The sequence below is a fragment of the Onychomys torridus genome, chromosome 18 (genome assembly GCF_903995425.1).
Source record: "Onychomys torridus chromosome 18, mOncTor1.1, whole genome shotgun sequence".
NCBI lineage: Eukaryota > Metazoa > Chordata > Mammalia > Rodentia > Cricetidae > Onychomys > Onychomys torridus.
The window spans coordinates 32,654,030-32,678,225 of record NC_050460.1 but is presented as its reverse complement, the minus strand read 5'-3'; the positions used below and the strand labels follow the sequence as shown (position 1 = coordinate 32,678,225).

The 24,196-nt window shown below is 38.3% G+C and overlaps 1 protein-coding gene across 7 annotated transcripts in view; it reads left to right on the top strand.

The window, feature by feature from the left end:
• Window positions 1-24,196, top strand: part of Tsga10 (testis specific 10) — a 104,734-nt gene that overhangs the window by 19,036 nt on the left and 61,502 nt on the right. For 5 of the 7 annotated variants that reach the window (XM_036167365.1, XM_036167364.1, XM_036167363.1 and 2 more), the window contains 7 exons: window positions 2,850-3,065; window positions 9,798-9,863; window positions 11,070-11,237; window positions 11,775-11,933; window positions 14,962-15,132; window positions 15,219-15,296; window positions 16,239-16,390. In XM_036167365.1, the coding sequence (XP_036023258.1) occupies window positions 11,187-11,237; window positions 11,775-11,933; window positions 14,962-15,132; window positions 15,219-15,296; window positions 16,239-16,390 (611 nt within the window). In that variant the 5' untranslated portion in view covers window positions 2,850-3,065; window positions 9,798-9,863; window positions 11,070-11,186. The other 2 variants (XM_036167367.1, XM_036167368.1) reach the window with 2 other exon arrangements.

Sequence of the window (24,196 nt, the reverse complement as noted above, 5' to 3'; positions counted from 1 at the left end):
GAGGCCAGCCTGGTCTACAGAGCAAGTTCTAGGACAGCCAGGGCTACAAAAAACAAAACAAAACAAAACAAAACATTGTTCAGTGTGGTGATGCATACCTTTAATCCCAGCATTCAGGAGACAGGGCAGATGATCTCTGAGTTTGAGGCCAGCTTGATCTACATCGGGAGTTCCAGGCTATCCAAAGTTATATAGTTAGAACGTGTCTCAAAAACAACAAAACAAACAAACAACAACAGAAAAAAAAAAACAGAAAAAAATCAATTCATGACTTATAGGATATTCTTCATAGAGGGACACACACAATTTATATTTTTAAAGTAAACTGTCAATTTTGAAAGAAGTTACCTCTGTAGTTACTTGACCAATGACTGACAGAATTATGACCAGGCATTTAGCAATTTTAGCTACTTCTTAAAGGCTTAGACTGGGTTTGGGAAGGTTGGGGGAGGTAAGGATTGGTTGTATTTTTTTATTTAAAGGTGACTTAATTGTCTGAAGAAGACCAGTGTAATATCTTGAATATAGTATGTACTCTATAGATAATTAGTTAAATATGTTTAACTTACAAGTATCCTTATTATCGCACTTAACATGATGTGCCTCTTCAAGTGAATAAACATTCTCTGAGGGTAGGTACCTAGTATGTTCTTGTGACCTTTGGAATTTAATGTACTTCCTGATATTGTTGTTGTTTAGTGAGTCCCCTCTCTCTCTCTCTCTCTCTCTCTCTCTCTCTCTCTCTCTCTCTCTGTCGTGTGTGTGTGTGTGTGTGTGTGTGTGTGTGTGTGTGTGTGTGTCCCTTTTAAAGCATAGATACAGCAGGGTGGTGGTGGTGCACGCCTTTAATCCCAGCACTCAGGAGGCAGAGCCAGGTGGATCTGTATGAGTTCAAGGCCAGCCTGGGCTACAGAGTGAATCCCAGGACAGGTACCAAAATTACACAGAGAAACCCTGTCTCGAAAAACAAACGAACAAACAAAAATAAATAAATAAATAAATAAAGCATAGATACAGACTTTTACACCCATTGATAGCTTGATACTGGGTTGGCAAGGAAAGCTATTGTCCTCCATATTATTAGTCAGCAGATACTTGATTGATGTGACATTTGGTTTAGGCAAGTAAGTTATTGTGTTCAAAAGGCTTTTCTAAAGAGTTAACATATTTTTTAAACAGCAAGTAGGAATTTAACTCTTGCAAAGTAAATGTCATTAACATTAAAATTAATTTTAATTTGTTTATTGCACATAAATATTTTGCTTTTTCCCTCCTCCTTCTCCTTCTTTGAGACCAGGTCTCACTGTGTAGTCCAGGTTGGCCTTGAACTCACCCTCCTACCTTATCCTTCTGTGTGCTAAGATCACGTGCATATGCCACCATTCCTGGCTATTTGGATTAAAAAAAAATAGTTTGATTTTACAGCAATAGTAAGGGTTAAATGTGGGAGTAGAATCCAGGAGGAGTTGGGAGAAGGTGAGTATGATTGAAATGTATTGTGTGCTTGTATGAAATTCTCAAAGAATAAATTACAAGTAAAAAAAAAAGCAGTAGTAATTTTATTTTAAAAAAAATCCTGGGGTTGAGGGTTTAGCTCAGTGGTAGAGCACTTGCCTAGCAAGCACAAGGCCCTGGGTTCGATCCTCAGCTCAAAAAGGAAAAAAAAAAAAAAAGGAAAAGGGAAAAAAAAGATCTTTAAAAAAAAATCCTGAAATTTGACATGAAAGATACAGTTATAAAATAATTAATTTGGTGGCTGGGAATGTGGCTTAGAAGTAGGCTGCTTAAGCTGGGCAGGGTGGTGACGCCTTTAGTCCTACCACTCGGGTGGCAGAGGCCATTGGATCTCTATGAGAGTGAGTTCCAGGACATCCAGGGCTGCTACACAGAGAAACCCTGCCTCGAATGCCGCCACCCTCCCACCCCTCCAACTCCCCCCACCCCCCGCCAAAAAAAGTAGGCTGCTTAACTGGCATGCATAGTAGCCACATTGATTAGCTATTTTAATTAATATTTTCATTTAGAATTTTTTTCCAAATTGGTAGCAATCACATTACAAAATGAAGAAGACATAGAAAGTTGTGCAATTAGGTATTTTTGCCAATGAAGCAAATGTGCCTTTCTTATTCCAACACCTAGTTGCTTTTCTCAGAAGGAAGCTAAGGGACACTTATTTATTTATTTATTTATTTATTTATTTATTTATTTATTTATTTATTGCATCCCAATCAAAAGTTTCTCCTCCTTCCCTTCTTCACAGTCCCCTGCTCCCACCCCTCTACTGTTTCTCTTCAGATAGAGGCTGGCCTCCCAAGGCCGTCAGCCAGCCATGGAATATCAAGTTGTAGTGAGACTAGGTGCCTCCTCTATGAAGGCTGATGAGGCAATCTGGCAGGAGGAATGGGTCTCAAAAGCTGGCAACTCAGTCAGAGACAGCCCTGTCTCACTGTTAGGAGTCTCACACGAAGACTTAAGTTATACAACGGGAACATATATGTGGAGGACCTAAGTAGACCTATGCAGGCTCCCTGGTTGTCAGTTCAGTCTCTGTGAACCCCTGTGAACACAGGTTAGTTGATTCTGTGTGTTTGCTTGTGTTCTTGATACTGAAGGTCCTACAGTCCTTTCAACCCCTCTTCTGTAGGAATCCCATAGATCTGCCTAATGTTTGGCTGTGGGTCTGCATCTGTTTCTACCAGTTGCTGGATGAAATCTCTCTGATGACAGTTGGGCTAGGCATCAATTTCTCTGGGTTTGTGAGTTGTAGCATGATCCTCCTTTATAGCTAATATTCACTTATGAGCTAAGGGACCCTTTTAATGTTGTTATTTCTTTTCTGATTAAAACAGATTGAAGATCTCAAACAGACAAATCATGACTTGGAAGAATATGTTAGGAAACTCTTGGATAGTAAGGAGGTGGTAAGCAGTCAAGTAGACGATTTAACCAACCACAATGAGCATCTTTGTAAAGAATTGATTAAAATTGATCAACTAGCAGAGCAATTAGAAAAAGAGAAAAATTTTGTGGTGGACACTGCCGACAAGGAACTTGAAGAAGCAAAGGTACTAAATTTACCGCTGATAGTATTTTAATTGTACTTTTAAATATGTGATTATAAAATTAAGTTGGAAAAGTGAAATTTTCGTATCATTTGGAAGCTTTTAAGTTTGGCATGTTTTAAGTCTGTGATAAGGATTAAACTGCATTTTTCTCACACTTCATTTCCTTACAGTTTCCCCTAAGTTTTATGAGCCTATTATGAAAACTTCAAAGCAACACAAATAGTCTGTGGATACAAAATTGCCCTGCTCCCTGCTCTTCTCTGTGTGTATCTGTAAACAAACAAAATCCCTACCCTCTTTAGAAAGGGTCTTGCCCTCTAGCCCAGGCTTATCTTGAGTTGTGGTTCTTCTTGCTCAGTGTTCTGAGTACAGAATTACAGGCGCCATGCCTGACTCTATAGCTTTACAAACAGTGGTTTATCTTCTACTTTGAACCAAAATGAGAAACTTTTTATGTTGTTAAATTTGGTCATCCTGGTTGACTTGAGAGTTTTGGTTCTTGTTTAGGAAGTGTTCTTACATCAAGAGCTATAAACATATATTCTAAAGTTTACCTTTATATTTTTCAACACATACAGTTTATTACTTTCATTTGAGGATACTTATCTGTAAGTAATTTCCTGGAGAAGGTTCTTAGAACTTCCTGTGAAAGTAGATAGAGAGGCTTGTTTTTAGCTTGTAATAATTCACCTTCACATGGTTGCTACAAAAGTATTTAAAGGGCACTTCAAAGTAGCTTGTATGTCTTCAGTATTTCTCAATAAACTCGTCAGTTCGCTTTAACCTCTGATGCATAGTTTAGTGGTTAGTTGAGTACAGTCTTCATCTTGGCTATGAAAATTGTCAAATTGAAGAGTTTTACTGTCTTCCTTTCTTCATATTAAAAATTAACTGTCTCCTTCCCAGACTGAAGGGGAAACATGATTGGCTGAATTCCAGCTCTTGAGTGTGCTCTTTGTAGACAGTATCTATTTTCAAGATTTGTTTAAGGGCCTGTTGACTAGATTAGAGTAGGGAGTAGGTAGGTTTCGGGGTGAATTCTCTGGTATTAAAAGGAAGAACTCCAGGATGGAAAGCATCTGAATTATATGAGCTAGGTTTTACCTAAAAACAAAAATTCTAAATTCATAGGTTGAAATTTTGCCTGGCTCAGAAAAGCATATTTCTAGAAAAAATTATATTCATATATGATGTGGAATGTCTGCTATATTGGAGTATTGTAAAGCTATTTGAGCTGTTGAGGATGAGGTTGGCAGCATCTTTGGGATACCATTGTTGGAGAGAAAACCTGGGGACCATTGTAAATCAAGGACAAAAGAGGAATGGTTGCTTAGGGTTGGTGCCTTGAAATAAGGAAAGCAGCAACTTTAGTGATGTTGTATGGCAGAAAGGGCAAGACAAATTTGGAGATGTGGACACCAACTCGTGTTGTCAAAATCCTTTGCATTAGGTGTGCGTTGTAGGTTTATAATTACCAACGATACATTTCTTGTATAACTTTTGGGATAGAACTTGAAATAGTTTCTAATTTGATTGCTGAAAAAGCATGCTTGTGAGCTGGGTAATGGTGGCGCATGCCTTTAATTCAAGCACTTGGGAGGCAGAGATAGGCGGATCTCTGTATGTTTGAGGCCAGCCTGGTCTACAGAGAGAGTTCCAGGATAGGCCCCCAGAGCTACAGAGAAGCCCTGTTGAAAAACAAACAAAACAAAACAAAACAAAAATGATTGTGTTCTTACAGTATTTTGACATATTCTAAATATGTAGAAGTAGAGTCTGAGGCTAAAGATAGGATTAATCTGGGCGGTGGTGGTGCACACCTGTAATCCCAGCACTCGAGAGGCAGAGGCAGGTGGATCTCTGTGAGTCTGAGGCCAGCCTAGTCTACAAAGCAAGTTCCAGGACAGCCTCCAAAGCTACAGAGAAACCCTGTCTCGAAAAACCAAAACAAACAAACAAACAAATAAATATAGTATTAAATTTATTTACTGAGAAGAATTTACTTTTGGTTAGTTATTTTTAAATATTCATAAAATAACCTCTTCTATTAAACTGTTTTTGAGTATTTACTATTGTGTTTTTTATTGTTGTGTAACAAGTTACTCTTGAAGCCGAGTGATTTCAAACAACAAACTCTGACTTACATTTCAGATTAGAGAGTGGTTCTGGTTCAGTTTCTCAGGAAAATGAAATAAAGGTGATGGTCAGATTGCAGTCATACCTTGATACTAGAACAATTGCTTCTAAGATGGCTTGCTACAGATAGAGATGGACTATCAGCAGGAGTCTTCTGTGCAATGCCAGGTTGACCACATTCTAGATGACAATTGCCCTCTAATCTCTGAGCCAGTGATCTGGAGTGGTAACAAATTAGAATCTTGCAATGCGTGTTATGAGCTAATCCAAGCTACATTCCAGCATTTCCACCATCTCTGCTTTTTAAAATGACTCACTAAGCCAGGCATGGTGGCACATACCTGTCATTTTAGCACCCGAGAGGCTAAGACAAGAAGATTGTGAGGTCATGGCAGGACAGGATTGCATAGAAAGACTGTCTTGAGGGAGAACAAAGTGACTGTTATGTAGAACTCACACCCAGGGGTGGTCTGCATCTTCCAAAGCAGGCACTGTTAGAGCTGGAACACATATTAAATTGGCAGCTTTTGCCTTTGTTTGTCTTCACATCTTGAGTTACCAGTTATGCTTTAATACAGCATTTTCCAGACAGTTGCATATGACTTTCTGTAATGTGAAGAGCAGAATTGCAATTTTACTATTGTTAGTTTCTTAGACCATATATGTTAGTTTATATATATCTTTTTGAAACACAACCCATCAGTAGTAATGTTAAGGAAAAGTAACCTAAACTATAACTCACTAGCTATTATGCTCAGTGATATTTGCAATTAAACACAACTAAATTATGACTTTAATTAAAAGACATTTTCTAAGATGGCACTAGCATGTTTAAAATTTAATATATTCTGTATGAGATATTGGAGTTATTAACATAGGAGCTCCTTCCTGCAGCATGTGCACTTTTAATTTTATTTTATAAAATTAAACTATTATTTATTTTATAAGTATTTTGCCTGCATATATGTATGTATCACATATGTACCACCCAGTGCCTGCTGAGTACAGAAGAGGGTATCAAATCTGCAGGAATTGGAATTAAATACGGCTGTGAACCACTATGGAGGTGCTGAGACCTGAATCCAGGTCCTTTGCAAGAGCAGTGAATACTGTTAATCTCTGACCCATCTCTCAAGCTTCAGCATGTGTACTTTAAAATGTTGTTAGTTTATTTTAGAATACCGTATATGTGTACTATATTTATATCGTTTTCCCTTTCCTTCTCCCTTCAGCTCCTTACATATGTCTGTCTCTCCATCCCACTCCCTTTCAAACTCATGTCCTCTTTTTCTTTAATCAGTACTCTTACATATACACATACACACATACAGGAGTAAACATATGAATATAACTTACTGAGTCCATTTAGTGTTGCTTGTATATGTATATCAGGGCTGAACAGTTGGTATTGGTAACCAAGTAGGAGGCTCGTCTCCGGGGGAATCTAATTTTCCCTAACTGACATGAGACCGTTATTGAACTAGATCTCTGGTATCCCTTTCATTATTGTTACCTTTGTGTATGATTCAATTAGCCAAGATAATTGAATCTACTATATAGAAAACGTGTGTAAACCTTAATATTAAGTTTGTAAAATCCTTTAGGATGTGTGGATATCCTTCTTATTCTGCTTTTTAAAAAATATATTTTAAAATTATTTATTTTATTTCATATATACGAGTGTTTTGCCTGAATGTATGTCTGTGTACCATGTGTGTTCCTTATACATATGGAGGCTAGAAGAAGGCATCAGATCCCCTGGAACTGGAGTTACAGATGGTTATGAGCCATCATGTGGGTACAGGAAATCGAAACCAGGTTCCCTTTGAGAGCAAAACATGCATTTAACTGCTGAGCTATCTCTCCAGCCCAGCCCCCTGCTTTATTTTTTTGGGTATCTCTTTTCACACTGTCCTTCCTCCTCTCCTCTGCCTCAGCAGCACTGGCCACCTTACTGTTCCTTGGAACTGGTTAGTTATTCTTCTGCACTTGGACATTTGCTGGAACAGTACTTTTTTCCTGGATATTCACACAGATTTTCCTGGGCCCTCTTCTTCAAACCTTGCTCAAAGGATGCCTTTCCATGGAGATTCCCTGATAGCTCTGTTTCAAATTTCAGTCTTGTTTTCCATAAATGCAGTACACTTAGCTCTGCTTTTCTTTGCCAGTATAGTATACAACTTGTCATTTAACTAACATTTTAACTTAAGAAAAAAGCATCTGTCATGGTCACTTTTGCCCTTCTTTGTTCTATTGCTGCGAAAAGACACCATGACCAAGGCAACTGTTAGAAAACAAAGTGTTTAACTGGGTTCTTGCTTACAGTTTCAGAGGCGTAGTCCATTATCATGGTGGGGAGCAGTTGAGAGCTACATTTTGATGTGCAGAAGGAGGGGAGAAGGGAGACTGTCTGGGTATGGAATGAGCAGTGACACACTTGTTCCAACAAGGCCATATCTCCTAACGTTTTCCAACAGCTCCACTCCCTGGTGGCTAGGCATTTAAATATATGAGCCTATAGGAGCTGTTCTTACTCCACCACACTCATCTCTCCCAGCATCAAGGTTATGCCCCTAAAGACAGAAATCTTTACCTGTTTTGTTCACTTAAAGAAAAAAATCTCAAGGGCCTTAGAATTCGAGTGGTTATTGTGTATTTTTTGAGTGTTGTATTTGATACATATTTTGACTATTTTCTTCTCTTTCTCTTTTTGACTAGATTATAAACTCTCCAGGGCAGAAATTTGTGTTTTGTTGTATTCATTGTGTTTTCCAGCATGAATAGTTATTACATTGTCAGGTACGCAATAAGCATCAATTAACCAGTTGTTAGGAAAGTGAAAAACACTGGATTAACATTTGTTCCTTTGGGATGGTTACAGTTATTTTCTGGGTAGGATTATCACTTTTGTCACCATAAAGGTTATATATGTTTATTGTAAAAATTTCAAGTTCATGGTTATAACTCAGTGGTAGAGTGCTTTCCTAGAAAGGTTCATTCTCCAACACCCCTACCCTGTCCCCACAAACAAGAGTTCAGTTCACTTAGAAAACTATAGTGAAGGAAATAATATTCACCACTATTATACTTATATCTAGAATCACTCCAGTTTATATGCTATTGGTTATTTTTCACCTGTTATCTAAGATATATACATACATTTTTTTGAGGAAGTATCATACTGGATATCCTGTTTTACTGAGTTTTTATACTTAACAAAGAACAAAAATCTTTACACATCTTTATACGAGGCTTATATCTGTTTAGTGTCTGCATAGTAGCTGTATTAGTCAGGGTTCTCTAGAGGAACAGACCCAGTAGGATGGATCTATATGTAGAAAGGGAGTTTATTAGAGTGGTTTATAGGTTGTGGTCCAGCTAGTCCATCAGTGGCTGTCTTCCAATGCAAAGTCCAAGAATCCAGTAGCTGTTCAGTCCACCATGCTGGATGCCTCTGCTGGTCTGCAGTATATGCCAGAATCCTGAAGAAGTAGGCATGGACTCTCCAGGGAGAGCAGGGGCAAGCAGGCAGAGAGCAAACACCTGTTTCTACCGTGTCCTTTATATAGGCTGCCACTTGAAGGTGTGGACCAGATTAAAGGTATATCTTCCCATCTCCAAAGATCTGGATATAGGGCTGGTCTTCCCACTTCAAATGATTTAATTAAGAAAGATCCTTCACAGGTGTGCCCATCTGCTTGGGTTTTAGTTAATTCCAGAGGTAGTTAAGTTGACAGTCAGGGATAGCTATCACAGTAACATAAAATAAAACAATGAAAATTAATGATTCAGAGTTGTACATAAGTTTATACAACTGTAAGTTATGTCCCAAACATTAAGACCCCTTAATATTTTATAAATTTCAGTATGACTTCTAAAGGAGTCTTAGAAGGATAATTAAGAAAAATGGGACTGGGATTCTATTGAATTTTACTCTTAATTTGTATTTATGAGACCCTGGGCTTGATTCCTAGCAAAAGTAATTGTTCCAGAAAATTCAAATTTAAAATGTAGCACATGTATCTTAGTTCAGGATAATGAGAGGATGTTAGTGAATTATAAGTGTATTCTTTGAACTTATTTACTGACTCTTGGCAAAGAGCTTTATCTGTCATAAAAAGTCACTTGTTTTGAAACATATGACATAGACGTGTTACATATATAGCTATAGATGACAACTGTACTGTAAAACCGAATATATGTTCAGTGTCATACAGTTGGTACACAGTGTTTTGTGGGTCGGTGGAATGAAGGCATAAAATAGTTCAGAAGAGAAAGGAACCTGAATGGGCAATTTGAGAACACGTCACTCCAGTCTTTGTATTGCTTTCCTGTTATAATCTTCAGGATTATAATTAATGCCAACATCTTGACCCAATTAATGGAGAGTAATTTGGTACAATATAGTAAGTTAATATTTTATGAAAAATATTGGGTCAAGGAATCATTATTTTCATCTGGGTTTTTTTACCATTGGAGGTCCTTAAAATATTGTCTGTATGCCTTTATTTTTAAATGGCTTCATTTTTAATACTCTTTCCAATGAAATCAGTTTAGGCATCTTCAGTATAAGTAATAGAATTTCTAATTTTTCAGATTGAACTCATTTGCCAGCAAAATAATATAACAGTACTGGAAGATACAATTAAAAGGCTTAAATCTGTGAGTATGTTTTTCATAAATACATGGTAAGCAGTCATTTTTTACTTAGTAAGCTGCTAAAGGAATTAAATGTACTCTACTCATGCCTTTGTGAAAAATTAAAGCATTTTTCTTTTCTAAAGTTAACATTCACTGAAAGGTTCATAGGCAGCCTCATCTTAAGAGTGCCCCTTTTTGCCTCCCTTTCATCACTGCTCCATTCTCCTGGAGAGTGCTTCTCAACCTTCCCAGTGCTGCAGCCCTGGAACACAGGTCCTCATGGTGTGGTGACCCCCAACCAAAACAGTATTTTCATTGCTACTTCATAACTGTAATTCTACTAATCCTGTGAGTCGTAATGTGACATCTGTGGTTTTGATGGTCTTAAGTGACCCTGTGAGTCATTCAGCCCTCAAAGAGATCACTACCCACAGGTTGAGAACTGCTGTCCTAGAGGTTGAGAATAACTTTTGGTTGGTTTTAGCTGTAACTAGGTTTAAAATGGTGGCTCCCTAATTTTTAATTTTCAATATATAAGGTACATTTTCCTATACTTTAAATTTTATGCCTTTCGTAATATTTTTAAATTTTAAATTGTTACCTAGTACCATCGATGTTTTATTTCACTAACTCTATGAAATAAAAAAGTTTTCTGTTCAAACATTTTAATCTTCCATTTAAAATACATAAAACACTATCTGAAACATGTCAACTTTTTCTCAGTATTCATAAACCAAATATAAAAACACATTTTAAAGAAGCATTTCTAAATATATCCATGTGAATGGGAATTCATGGGAAGCATCTGAGTGTCCAGGACTCATTAGCATATCCATTCATTGAATGAGTATTGCACAAATGCAGACACTGGAAAGTGCTGTAAAAGTAGCATGTAAAGATTTCCAAACTCATTCTGTTTTGAAGATTTGTTTCAGGTCTGGATGTTTCTGAAATTCCTAGTATATATATATATTTATATATACACATCTCTATTTTCTTCCCAAAAGTTTATGTAAATGTAATATTTTATTCAAATAAAGCATGCCAAAATGGTGAAATTGCTTTTAAAATGGTATATTGCTTTAAAAAAATTAATGAATAAGTTTTTAGATATTCTATTTTTAAGTGCCAAATTTAATATTTTGAAGACTCCTTTGTATTTTTATTTAGAAAAATGTGCTATAATTTAGCTTGAAATAATTGCTTAATTTTTCCCTCCTTGGCAAGATAATTTTAGAGACTGAAAAAGCACAAAATAAATCTCCTTCTAGACTTGATTCGTTTGTCAAGACTTTAGAAGCAGACAGAGATTATTATAAAACTGAAGCTCAGAATTTGAGAAAAATGATCAGAAATAGATCTAAGAGTCCAAGAAGACCATCTCCAACTTCTCGGGTAGGTTTGGAGGAAATTTTTTTTTTAATCTTTTAGTTTGTTTCACAAGTACTGAATTTTATTCTTTGATTTATCTTATTTGGAAATAATTAATTTGATTTTTGTATAAATTACAGTATCAAAGAGGTTGGGAGACAGATCTCTTTGATGGTACAGTGAGCAACAAGTTAGTTCTTTATTCCCAAAATAAGTTGTGGTTGGGAGATAGACCAATCTAGTGCAATGTGAGAGAGAGCAGTAAAAGAGGTATTTTGTTGTTGTTTTCTCTCATTGTGTAGTCACGCTTACTTAAGTGGAGAGTGTACACTGCCACTAGAGTAGGATGTCACTAGTAGATAAGAGAAACAGTTGCAAGCCAGGAATGGTGGAGCACACCTTCATCTCAGCACTTGGGAGGCAGAGGCAGGAGGGCCAGGGATTTAAGGCTGGTCCTGGCTTCATAGTGAGTTCAAGGCCAGCTTCGACCACATGAGACTGTCTCAAAAAAAAGAAAAAGAAAACAAGAAGAACTTCAGATATCTTAAATAATAATTCTAGGGTGCAAACTGTGATGTAGAGCTTTTGAAGTCAACAACAAGAGACCGTGAAGAACTGAAATGTATGCTGGAAAAATATGAACGTCATTTGGCAGAAATCCAGGGCAATGTCAAGGTTCTTACATCTGAGAGAGATAAGACCTTCCTTCTTTATGAGCAGGTAAGTATGTAAGTACAAAGATTGTATAAGTAATAGCAGTCACTTTTAGAGCTTTGCAGTTCTTTTGTAAGTTTTATGACCCTAATTAAACATATCAATCAAATTAATCTAACACTTGGAAATTAAATTTTTTTGTTTTTTTTTAGGTTTATTCACTGATGTTTAATTTATTTATACCAGCCAGTTCACACCTGTACTCAAGTTATTTTTAGTTAATTTTTTTATATAAGATCTTTATTGACAGATAATTCACATAGTAAGTTTCCTTTTTGCACAATTTGATAGACTTTAGTTCAGCATCCTCATAGGCCCATGATACCATCACCACTTCCTGTTTTAGAACATCGCTGTCTTCAATTTCTTTTTGTTTTGAATGCTGAATGCCGTTTATTGAAGGAGGGAGGAGGTCTTAAATACAGGCTTACAGCACAATGGGAGAACCCTGGAGGGCAGACAGAAGTTTGCTTCGATGTTTTGCAATCTTGCATCTAAGCTGTTAATGCCCAATATGCAGGATACACAGACAAGGAACTTCCCTTAAGCATTCAGGAGGGTGGAATCTTGCAGGGAATTAGCATAGGGAGGATATCAAGGTCAAGGTCAGCAAGCAAGGCAACAGTTACCCCAAACGGGGGCCAGGGTCCTACAGGTCCCCCTCTTTTACTAAAAAATGAGCTTCTGACTTAGGTTGTGTGGGACGTCAGCAGGTCACCTTACCTGTCATGGAGACACCTGTCCAGGCCACACAGGCGCTCTTTCTTAGGTTGGCAACTGCCCCCCAAGCATTACCCGTCTCTGAATACTCATTATCATACAGGCTCAGTTGTGTGAGAGCTGTAGAGTTAACTGTTGCCAAAGATCTCTAAGTGGCACTGGGCTTGCAATCTGTATGTTCGACACAGAAAAGACCAACAGAAGTCTTAACCCACCCACAGCTGGTAGGCTAAAGACAACTGAGCCATTCCCTTCCTTAACGAGCCTTACTGCAAATTGGAGTCCTTGTATGATGGTATCCTGAGAGCAACTGGAACTAGAGTTTGTAAATTTCTAACTTTCAAAGCCAATTGAAATGTCTGTAACTATTGATTTAAATTTGTCAAGCCCAATAGAATGAAAGTTTAACTAACTGTGGTAGCTACTTTTGCTGCCAGGGTCTCCAGTGTGCTAGCTGTAGTAACCAATTATGAAATGGCAATCCCAGAAACAGTAGTAGTGGTGGTCATCACTGTTATAACAGCAACAATGGCAGCAGCAATGTCAGATTCTCTTCTGGAGCGTGTGGGCATCCATTGGCATGGACACAACTCCAGGAACATGAACTGTGAAGGCCCATTTTTCTTGATCCCAGCACGACTTAAGCTGGGGAAATTACATTTTTTTCCTAAGATTTTTTTCCTTTTCTTTCATTATGGTGTTGGGACTTGTACGTTATAGGCAAGTACTCTACCACTAAGCTATATCCGCAGCTCTGTTCTCAAGATATTCTTAATGAAAGGTATCATATTTCTAGTAAAATAAGTACAAGCACGCCTATATGTCATCCTTATATCTCATAAAAGTTTATATACATGCATAAAAAGTTTATAATTTTTGGAATAAGAAATGAGGTCAGGGCTAAAATTGTAGCTCACTGATGGAGTGCTTGCTAGCATGCACAGGACCTAGGTTTTGATCCTTAACATGTCACAAAATGATAAAAGTGAAACAAATTAATGACAAAAACCATATCATTTGAGACTCTCATTTCTCTTTATGTTCAAGGTAAAAACCTTTAGAATTTGGTGGGGGAAGGTTCAGGAAGGTGGAATAAGATGGTATACATTCAGATAATAACTGCTACCTGGCAGCGAGACATTTGGAACTGGATTAGGGAGAGAGGCAGGTACTGAATATGCAGCTTTAGAAGTCATCTACTTAGAGGTGAGTTTCGAGCCTTCAGAATGAATGAGTTCTGTAAATGGGAAGTCAAGATATAATCTTCAAGATCAGGGAAGAACCTTTGAAAGATAAAGAACCAGGACACAAAGGGAGAACAGGAGCCTAAGAAGAAAGGTCCTGGACCAGTGTGGATGCTTCAGAAAATTATGGGGAACAGGAACTAAGAAAAGTTCATCACAGTTGGTAAGCTCCTTAGCTCAGGTTTTGCAGTGTTGGGGGCTAAAGGGAGAGGGGGCAGGTTACCCTGGGGTGACTGTGTGAGTGTAATTGGCAGTGTGTATAGATTGCCCCTAAAAAACAGTAAAGCTTGACAAAGGAGAAAAGACATAGCATGGTAGATGGGGGTAGTAGGGTGAGATGACAGATGGTCAAACTAAGGGAAAACTACATGATGAAGGTGATGGGGGCTTGCTGGGAACCAGAGTAGAAAGAGCCAGTGGAAGGGACACTACCCAAGATGAGAGAACATAGTTATCATTGACTTAGGAAGACTTTAGAAAACACTAAGAAATGTGGTGAAGGCTAAGCTGTAGATATTGAGAAACTATATCTTTTTCTGAACCTGGCAGACCCCTGAGTAATTAATGATCAAAACTGAGAGTCAGGAAGCAAAGTGGGATATGAAATCATCTGTAGATGTGCAACAGGTCTGGGGCCTCAGGACTGTTTAACTAGTGTTCAGAGAGCATGTTGGGCATGTTTGAACTTTCTGTCAGGGTAAAAGTAGCCAAGACAATAGCATATATAGAGATATAGCAAATATAAAGAAAGATAAGCACTGTGGAAAATTCCACAGTGAAATACCACCTGAGCTGTGCTGAATTCAAATTTATATCTCAAAGTGGGCAAGTGGAATATATCAAATCTATTTCTTAGCTATACACACACACTCTCTCTCACACACACAAATGCATACATACATATTTGCTTGCACTCATTTGTGAACTCTTGAAAATAAAAGTTCTACAATTTCTTTATTTTATTGCTACTTGCATATTATTTCAGGTTTCTATTTTAACTGACTGGATATAAGATACTGTATGTGTAATTTAAAGTGTTCTTTTTTAAATTCTGTGTATTTTTATCATAGGCACAGGAAGAAATTGCTCGACTTCGGAGAGAAATGATGAAAAGCTGTAAGTCTCCTAAATCAACTACAGCACATGCTATTCTTCGTCGGGTAGAGACGGAAAGAGATGTAGCCTTCACTGACTTACGAAGAATGACCACAGAGAGAGACAGTCTGAGAGAAAGGCTAAAGGTGTGCAATTAGTTTGTCTGTTTCACAGGTACAGCACAAGTGCAGTGACACTGAAAGTCCTTTGTTGTGCTTTGTGTTTTAAACAGATTGCTCAGGAGACAGCATTTAATGAGAAGGCTCACTTGGAACAAAGGATAGAGGAGCTGGAGTGTACAGTTCATAACGTAAAACAAAACCTCTTTGGCTCTACTCCCCATAGTTTCCTCCTTTTCTCTTTTGCTGTGTTAGGAAGAATTCTCTTCATTTTCTAAGGTTGTGTTTGTAGTCCTAAAATACTTACGGTGTGTATGATGTGTTATTTTCATAATCCTGTGTTACCTTTTCATTTAGTTATTTCCCTCTAGAAACATGAGTGAAGCTTTTTATTTTTGTTGTGTTTGGTTGCAAAGCATTTTTTGGTTTTATTGTTAGGATATAGTCTCAGGATTTTTAATTAATTAATTGCCCTTTTATTTTGGGAGGAGGTGGTACAAGGTCTCACTGTGTAGCTCAGGTTGGCTCTGAACCGGTGATTCTGCTGCTCCAGCCTCCTGAGTGTTGGCATTATGTACCACTACACTTGTGTAAAATTTCAGTTTTTCTCATCTCCCTGTTTTGTTGAAGATAATCTTGCCAAATATGAGTATATCAAGCATTCGAGATGCTCCAGATACATGTTAGCAGTGTTCCAGGTACATAAACAGATAAGGTTTGAGAGTACAGGTAAATTCATTTGAGGTATTTTGTTATAATAAGTAAAAAACAGACAAGAGAAAAAGGATCTTATTTTCATAATCCTACTCTATATGTAATGTATTAATCTTGGATAACAAAATATTTTTGCAAAGTTAGTATGTAAATAGTCAAATTGAACCAGATTGAGAAAGGTAGACTGATAATCCTGAGATAGACAGGCTTTGTAGAAAAGCTATGTAGTGACTTGCTTTTATTCCTATCCTATAATACTTTATATATAAGACCTTCTACAGTGTTCAAGTCTGCGCTAGCTGATTGTCTGATTGTACAGATTCTGCCATAAGCTGCAGTTTGTAGGAGTCTGTCTCTGCTGCTAAGACCAGTGAGGCTACTTAGTCATCGTAGTTAACTTTGCCATTCTGCTTGTGTAGCTTGATGATGAACGCATGGAACAAATGTCAAATATGACTTTGATGAAGGAAACCATAACCACTGTGGAAAAAGAAATGAAATCATTAGCAAGAAAGGCAATGGATACCGAAAGTGAACTTGGCAGACAAAAAGCAGAGAATAATTCCTTGAGGTAAAAACTACATTGCCGTTAGACAACCAACAGTTTGCTGTACTTAATTGCTCTGCTTTATAGTACATTTAATAATGAAAATTTAATTATCTGTTATCTTCAATTTATGAAAAGAACTCATAGGAAGCAGTTGCAGAAACCTCAGCAGCATGTAATGGTGTCCCCTAAATCACTTAGCCAGGAAACACTCTTATACTCATTTTAACCTTAAGTTTGTAACACGTCAAGTTTATCAAGCAGTTTTTATATAGCCCTCTGAGAACTGAGGCATTGAACCTCAGTATTTTATTGTTTAATTTACTTTTATAACTTTAAATTCTATTCTGAGGTCTGGACAATTTAACAAGGCCCACACTTGAAAACATAGGGAAAGGATGGCTTCCAGCATAGGAGTAAATTGATTGGTTCTTTCGTTACAATGGTATAGTGGCAGAGGCCACTAAAGCAGTGTGTGGGCAGGAAGAAACCTCTATACTTGAGGTTCTCCATTACTGTTTGTTGATGTGAAGCAAAGCTACTCAAGTTTTAGTAGAGTTGAATTTCTCTTTATCTGTAGACATGGAAAATATTAGTTGGTGTGAATGTGAAATCTTGCTCTCCCCTCCCCCCAGAGCTGAGGATCGAACCCAGGGCCTTACATTTACTAGGCAAGCGCTCTACCACTGAGCTAAATCCCCAACCTGGAAATCTATTATCTAATCTACAAATAATTGCGCCACATATGAGTTCCCAGATTCTCCCCTTGATCTTCCTAGGACTAGTGGTGCGGAGTAGGAGTCACTTGTCAGGACAGATAATTATTCAGACTCCCTTCTTTTCCTTATAAGACTACTGTAAACGCACACAAAAAAATGAAAGTAATACCAAAACAAACAAACAAAAAATAAGAAAGCAAACCTGGGAAGGTAAAAATAGGTAATAAAAGGTTAAAATCACCTATAACTCCATGACCCATGGAAAAAGATTAGTGGAGAACTGCTTCCAGCCGGAAGTCAGTCAGTGCACAGCATGGAAGTGTCCTGTGTGACTGAGTTCAGCCTGTGGCCTTTCTGTCTGGCCTGCTCAATTTTGTCACATAGAATTTCTGTGTTGTTAGAAAACATTTGTCTTAGAAAATGTTTTAGTGTCTTATAATATTCTAATTGAGAGATGTGTAATAATCTGGAGTAGAGTGGGTGTGCTTTGTTTCTTTGGTGTAGGATCTTGCTGTGTGGCTCTGCTTTGCAGTACCCTCCTTCTGTAGGGTAGCATTGTGCACCCTCCCAGCAGTTTTAGGGGATTTTTTTTTCTGATGTATGCTTCTTTGGACACTTTTATTGATGTATAACTGAAACATATACACTAAAATGTCAATATTTTATATATTAAGGTTGGAAAATTTTGACCTTTAACACCATTACCACAGTCAAGATTCCGGCCTTATTCTGCACTCCTAAGTCTCCTCTTGCCCCTCTATAATTTTCCACACATGCTGATTCCTAGTTGACCATTGGTTTTTATTTAAGGCATAGAGGTTTTTGGATTGTCTAAAAGTTTAAACCAATGAAATTGTATTGTATATGTTGTTAACCAGGCTCCTTTCCCTCAGTGTAGTTACTTTGAGGTTTGTTCTTCATGTATTCATGTTGTGTGTAATCTATACTCTTTGACTGCCGACTTGTATTCTGTTGTGTGGGTGTGCACATTGATAGTTGCACTGTTTCTACTTTGGGGCTATCATAAATAAAGCCACTAAGCTCTTCCTTATATAAGTCTTTGTGTGGACATATGTTTTTATTTCTTGGATCAATATCTAGGAATAAATGCCTGAGTCATATGACACATTTTCCTTTCAGGGAAACCATTAAAGTCTTTTTCAGTGTGACTGTAGTACTGTGCATGTACTCCAGCAGTGTTGAGTTTTTCAGTATTTACACATCCTCACTGACATTTGGTATGCAGTTCATTTTTAACACCAGCTATTATTTTGTTGTATAGTTCTATTTAAAATTTTTACAAAGGCTTTTTAAACTTTATTGTAGAATAATTGTTGACTAAAATTATATTTAAAGAATACAGTATAATGTTTTTGATACATAGACATTGTGAAATAATATTTTGGTGAACTTAGCTGATGTATTCACTGTTTTACAGTTCCTGTTTATGCAAGTAAGTACTTAATGGCGTTTTGGCAATTCTTTTCTGGCTCTTTGTTCCTTGTTGTCTTTGTGAGTTAGTGGTTTTCTGTATTGAGGCTACAATTCCATTATCTTTTGTGTATTAATTACATTTGGTTCTTTGTGGTTATCATGAGGTTTACTACTACATTTTATAGTTCCGGCAATCTTCTAAACTGATAACAAGATCATTGACATGGAAGTGCAGGTATCTGTTGGAGATAAATATACTTCAGGTGCATATGCACATAAGTGGCTTTGCTGTATCAATTTTGGTAGCTGTATCTTTCAGTGTTTGAAGCACTTAACAAAAATAGTATACTCATAGATCAGTGCATTGCTCAGCCATCTTCAGAGAAACTTCCCTCTACAGCAGATGGGAACAAATACAGAAATCCACAGCCAGACATTATGCACAGAGTGAGAGAGACCTTGGAGCACTCAGCCCTAAATGGAGGTCTCCATCAAACCTCCCCTCAGAGCTCAGGGAACCCCAAGAAGAGGAGGTGGAGAGAATTTAAGAGCCAGAGGGGTGGAGGACACCCAAGTGAACAAGACCCTCTAAATCAACATAAGCAAAGCTCATATGAATACAACAGAGACTGAAGCGGCATGCACAGGGCCTGCATGGATCTGTACCAGGTCCTCTGTGTGTATATTATGGCTTTTGGTTTAGTGTTTTTATGGGATTCCTGAGTGTGTGAATCAGTGGGTCTTTGATTCTTGTGCCTTCTCTTGGGCTCTTTTCCTTCCGTTGGTTTGTCTTGCCCAATTTTGATGTGATAGTTTTTGTTTTATCTTATATTTTATTTTGTCATATTTTTAATATTATCTCTCAGAAGCCTGTTTTCTAATGAGAGACGTCTGAATGGGGAGGGAGGGGATGAACTGGGAGAAGTAGAGGGAGGAGTTCAAAAACAAGAAATAAAAAAAATACAAAATTAATACATAAATAAAATAAAATGATAGCTCTTCTTATCAGAGTGAAATGGTACTGCAGTTTTTGTTTTTGTTTTGTTTTTTGAAACATGGTTTCTCTGTGTAGCTTTGCACCTTTCCTGGAACTCACTTTGTAGACCAGGCTGGCCTTGAACTCAGATATTGCAGTTTTGATCTGCAAAGTTCATATCTCGATGTTTATATTTTCCCCAGAAGTGGGGAGTTTTAGTCAGTGTTTCTTTGAGTGTTTGCCTCTTCTCTTCACCCCTGCAGTGTGAATGTTAGCTCTCTTGGGGGTCCTGTAGCCCTCCATCCCTCTTCACTTTTTTCTTCTCTAACAGTAGTTCTAAATGTCCCACATTTGAGGTCACAGTTAATCTCTTCTGACTTGTCACATTGGCTGCTAGTGCTGTTTCATTTTTAATCTCGATTTTTCTATTTTTAAGCCCAGAATTTCTGTTGGGTTCCTGTTAATAATTTTAATCCATCTGTTGAATATTTTATTTGTACATTATTTTCCTGATTTCATTAACATGTCTATTTATGTTCTCTTATAACTTGATTAGCTGCCTTAATCATTTATTTTAAATTTTTGGTCATAAATCTAGATTTATATTTTCTGAGGGATTGTGTCAAGTTTCTGTGGTTTTTCATGTTCTTGCTTTGTGTTGATGGCTGTATATCTGACAGCCGAGGTTCAGTAGGGAAGCATCTTCATTTAGTGATGGGTCCAGTGTCCAGTTCACACTCTGGTGAAGGCTCAGCAGCTCAGTCTTCATGCAGTGTGTCAGTGGGGCCGGTTGTCAGCACAGTCTGTGAGTGTCCTCAGCAGCCATGGCTGTGGAGTCTGAGGGACAGTGAGGGCTCTTTCAGTTCTTCTGTTGTTTTCCTTTTTCTGCAGGAGAGAATATGAATGAGAGCATCTGTCTTGACACTAGGGCAGTATATGAGGACACTCATGGACTAGCTCCAGAGCCCAGGTCTAGAGCGTCACTGTGCTTGGGCGCTTTCGCTCCAGGAATGGATTCACGGATATGTTTGCTGCAGCAATGGTAGTGATCTTTGTGCGGTGGCTGGGGGACTTGGTGTAGAAGTCAGATGTGTGGAGTGACAGTGACTCTAGAGCTCAGGGCTGATATCAGCTAGCTCACTTTGGTGATGTACAAGATGTCTGGGCTGGGGGTTTGTGGAGCAGTGGTAGAGCTGTAGCACTGAGTGTAGGCATGTGCACAGCACATGGTGACAGGCCCAGGGCAGTTTTAGCCTGTGGAAGTGCTAGTTCTAGTGTCAGAGCTGCTAGCATGCCCAGACCACTTACGGCTCTGTGGTTTGGAGCACATGTGGATTTTGGAGGCGTGGTCACAGCCTGAGAAAAGCAGCATGGCAATGGCTCTTTCCAAGGGTAAGGCGAGGCAGCTTCTCCCCATTAGCTGGCCTGTGGTAGGACTGAAGGTGGTTACCTTCATGGGGAAAGTCGCCAATGTCTCATGCGCACTAGGTCACAGGGGACCAAGGTAGCAGCCACCATAAGTCTGACACTTGTTTTTGTTACCTCCAGATGTCCTAGGTATGCTCTTCTCCCCCAGAAACCCTTTCTAAACAGTCACTTGTGTGTGTGTGTGTGTGTGTGTGTGTGTGTGTGTGTGTGTGTGTGAAAGATGAAGGTTGGACCCTTCTCTGCCATGTTGCCTTTGTTTTTGTTTTTGTTTTGTTTTGTTTTGTTTTGTTTTGTTTTCTGCCTCCTTCTGAATTCTGGGATATTAGACCCATCACCTTGACCTGCCATGTTGTTAAAAGTAATATATATATGTTTTTATTTTGAGAATGAAACTCTATACTGGTTGTCTTAGTTTGCTTTCTGTTGCTGTAATAAACACCATGACCAAAAGTGACGTGGAAAAGAAAGGGTCTATTTGGCTTACATATCCTGGGTCACAGTACATTGAGGGAAGTAAAGTCAGCGACTTAAGCAGAGTGCATGGGAAAAGCTGTTTACTGGTTTGTTCTTTGTGACCCATTCAGTATTCTTTCTTATACATACCATAACCACTTGCCTAGGGATGGCACCACCTACAGTGGTCTGGGTCCTCCCACATCAGTTATTAATCAAGAAAATGGCATGTAGATTTGCCTACAGGCCAATCTTGGAGGCATTTTTTTACAATGAAGATTCTCTCTTCTGAGCTAGGCGGTGGTAAATCCCAGCACTTGGGAGGCAGAGGCAGACGGACCTCTGTGAGTTCAAGCCTGGTCTACAGAGTGAGTTCTAGGACAACTAGGGCTACGTAGAGAAACCCTGTCTTGAAAAAACAAAACAGAACAAAAATTCTCTCTTCCAAGATATGTCTAGGTTTGTATCAAGTTAACAAAATCCAACCAACACACTGGTATTCAAAGGGGCTCTGTCTTACTTTCACTCCAATAGTGTTCAAGAGGTTCAATATCTATGTATTTATGCCAACATCTGTTATTTTCTCCTGTGTTTGATGGTCATTCTTACAGGTGTGAGACATCACATTGTGGTTTGGCTTTATATTTCCTTAATGAGTCATGATAATGAGCATCATTTCTTTGTATCTTGATTATTTGTATGGCATCTTTGGAGAATTATCTTATTTAAGTCCATTGCCTTCCTTCTCTTTATTGACATTTATTCATTGCACATAATATTAGTTTCATAAGGGTATTTCTTTGAATATACATAATATACTTTAACTATGTTCCTTCCCCCACATACAGCCCTACTTTTCCTTTTCCTCCCTCTGCTCAGTAGCCCCCATTGTTCCTCTAGAAAGTTGTTCTTTTACTTTTATGTCATGTATACAGACATATATAAAATCCAGGGGCTACAGATGAGAGATAATATGCTATTTGTCTTCCTGGGTCTAACAATTCACTTAATGTAATGACCCCCCGTTGATTCTATGTTTCCTATATCTATATATCTATATAAAAATATATCTATATTTCCTATAGATAACATAGTTTCATTCTTTTTTTATGACTGCATAAAATTCCATTGTGTATGTATATCATATTTTCTTTATCCATTCCTCTGTTGATGGGTGCTTGGTTGGCTCTTTACTTTTTCCCATAACTATTGTGAATAGTGCTGCAATAAACATCAGTAGCAAGTATCTCTGTGATATGTTGACTTTGAGTCTTTGTGTTAAATACCCAAAAATTGTGTAATTGGAGAATGTGGTAGATTTATCTTTAATTTCCTTTGAGGAACTTCTACTACTGATTTCCATGATGGCTAGACTAATTTTTATTTCTGCTATCTATGTATAGGGATTCCTTTTTCTTACGTGACTGTGTTGGAATGTTGACTGGTTTCATCTTGTGTAGCTTGGGCAGGCAACCACAGCTGTTGGTTGAGTTCATGAGTGCAGTGCCCTGCCATGTCCTAAAGACACTATTTCTTAGCAGTCCTTCTCAACCTCTGGCTCTTAACAGTTTTTCTACCCTGTGTTCTGTGATGTTCCATGAGCCTTGAGGAAGAAGAGGCATGATATCGATGTCCTTGTTAGATCTGAGCATTTTACAGTAACTAAGCCTCTCTTTGGTTTAATAGGGGCTCACAGTTGTGTTTGCCTTGCGTCTCAGAAGAGACTCTGGACTTTTGCACAGTGTTGATACTGTTAAAAATTATGGTGACTTGAAATTGGACAGAATGAATTAGCATCATGAGATGTTCATGAGCATGAAGGTGCTGTAGACAGAATGGTTAACATGCTTGAACACTTGTTTTGAGTGTTTGTGGAACCTTCAGGAATTGGGGCTTCACTATAGGAAGCAGATTGCTATTGGAGTAACACTTGAGGGATATAACCCATTCCCTGAATGAAGTTGTCTTGCTTTCATTGGTGCCATGAAACTGAAGCAGTTGGTGGAGACCATCTCTTGTCCCCCAGTTGGTTTTCTGTCCCATTCTCCTCTAAAAATGGAGTGGGCAGTGAAGAGTACAAACAGGAAGTATTTTATTGCCAATTTGGGATTAATAATCTTAAGCAGTGTAAAACATAGGATGGAAACAAAGTAGGTTTAACACTTAGTAGCAGTGGATGCTGCCAGAAAGCCATTACAGCTCTAGGTCTCCAGAGCAGCAGGTCTTGAAGCCTTAAGCTGCAGTTTCTAAAGCTTCAAGTGTGAAGTTTAGAGCCACTGGCCTTGGAGGTTGGAAGCATCTTACAGAACAAGTTTCCTTTGGCACTCAGGTGAATTGAGAGTCTTGGAGGCAGAGGCAGGTACAACTGCCCTTCAACTGGTCAAGTCCCAGAGGCTGGCTTGAGCAAGCTTTGTGGTAGAGACCTCTGGTGCACGGAGCCTCCAATGAATCTGTCTACAGCAAGTCTTGAAGTCTGTTCCTTTTCCTTGCTTGTTTCCTGCAGTCCAAGAGCATCTAAATTTAAGACAACCTCCTGGGCTCAGATTGGCTGCATATGAATATGCAAATAAGGTGAAATCAATCAAGGGAGAGCTTTCAAATCTGGGGGGCTGAGGAAGAACCTTGAGAATGCCAAAAGTTGCTAAAAGTTTACAGTTAGGTTGTCAGGTCTCTCTCTGAAGAGTTGGGAAACTTGTTAAAAAAAAAAAAAAAAGAAAGAAAGAAAAGAACAGTTTCCCTGGTTGCCACAAAGCAGTCTTTACAGGCAGCCAGCTGCCCCTCCCTTTGGTTCTCAATTTAGTTTTGCTGAGGGGATTTTAC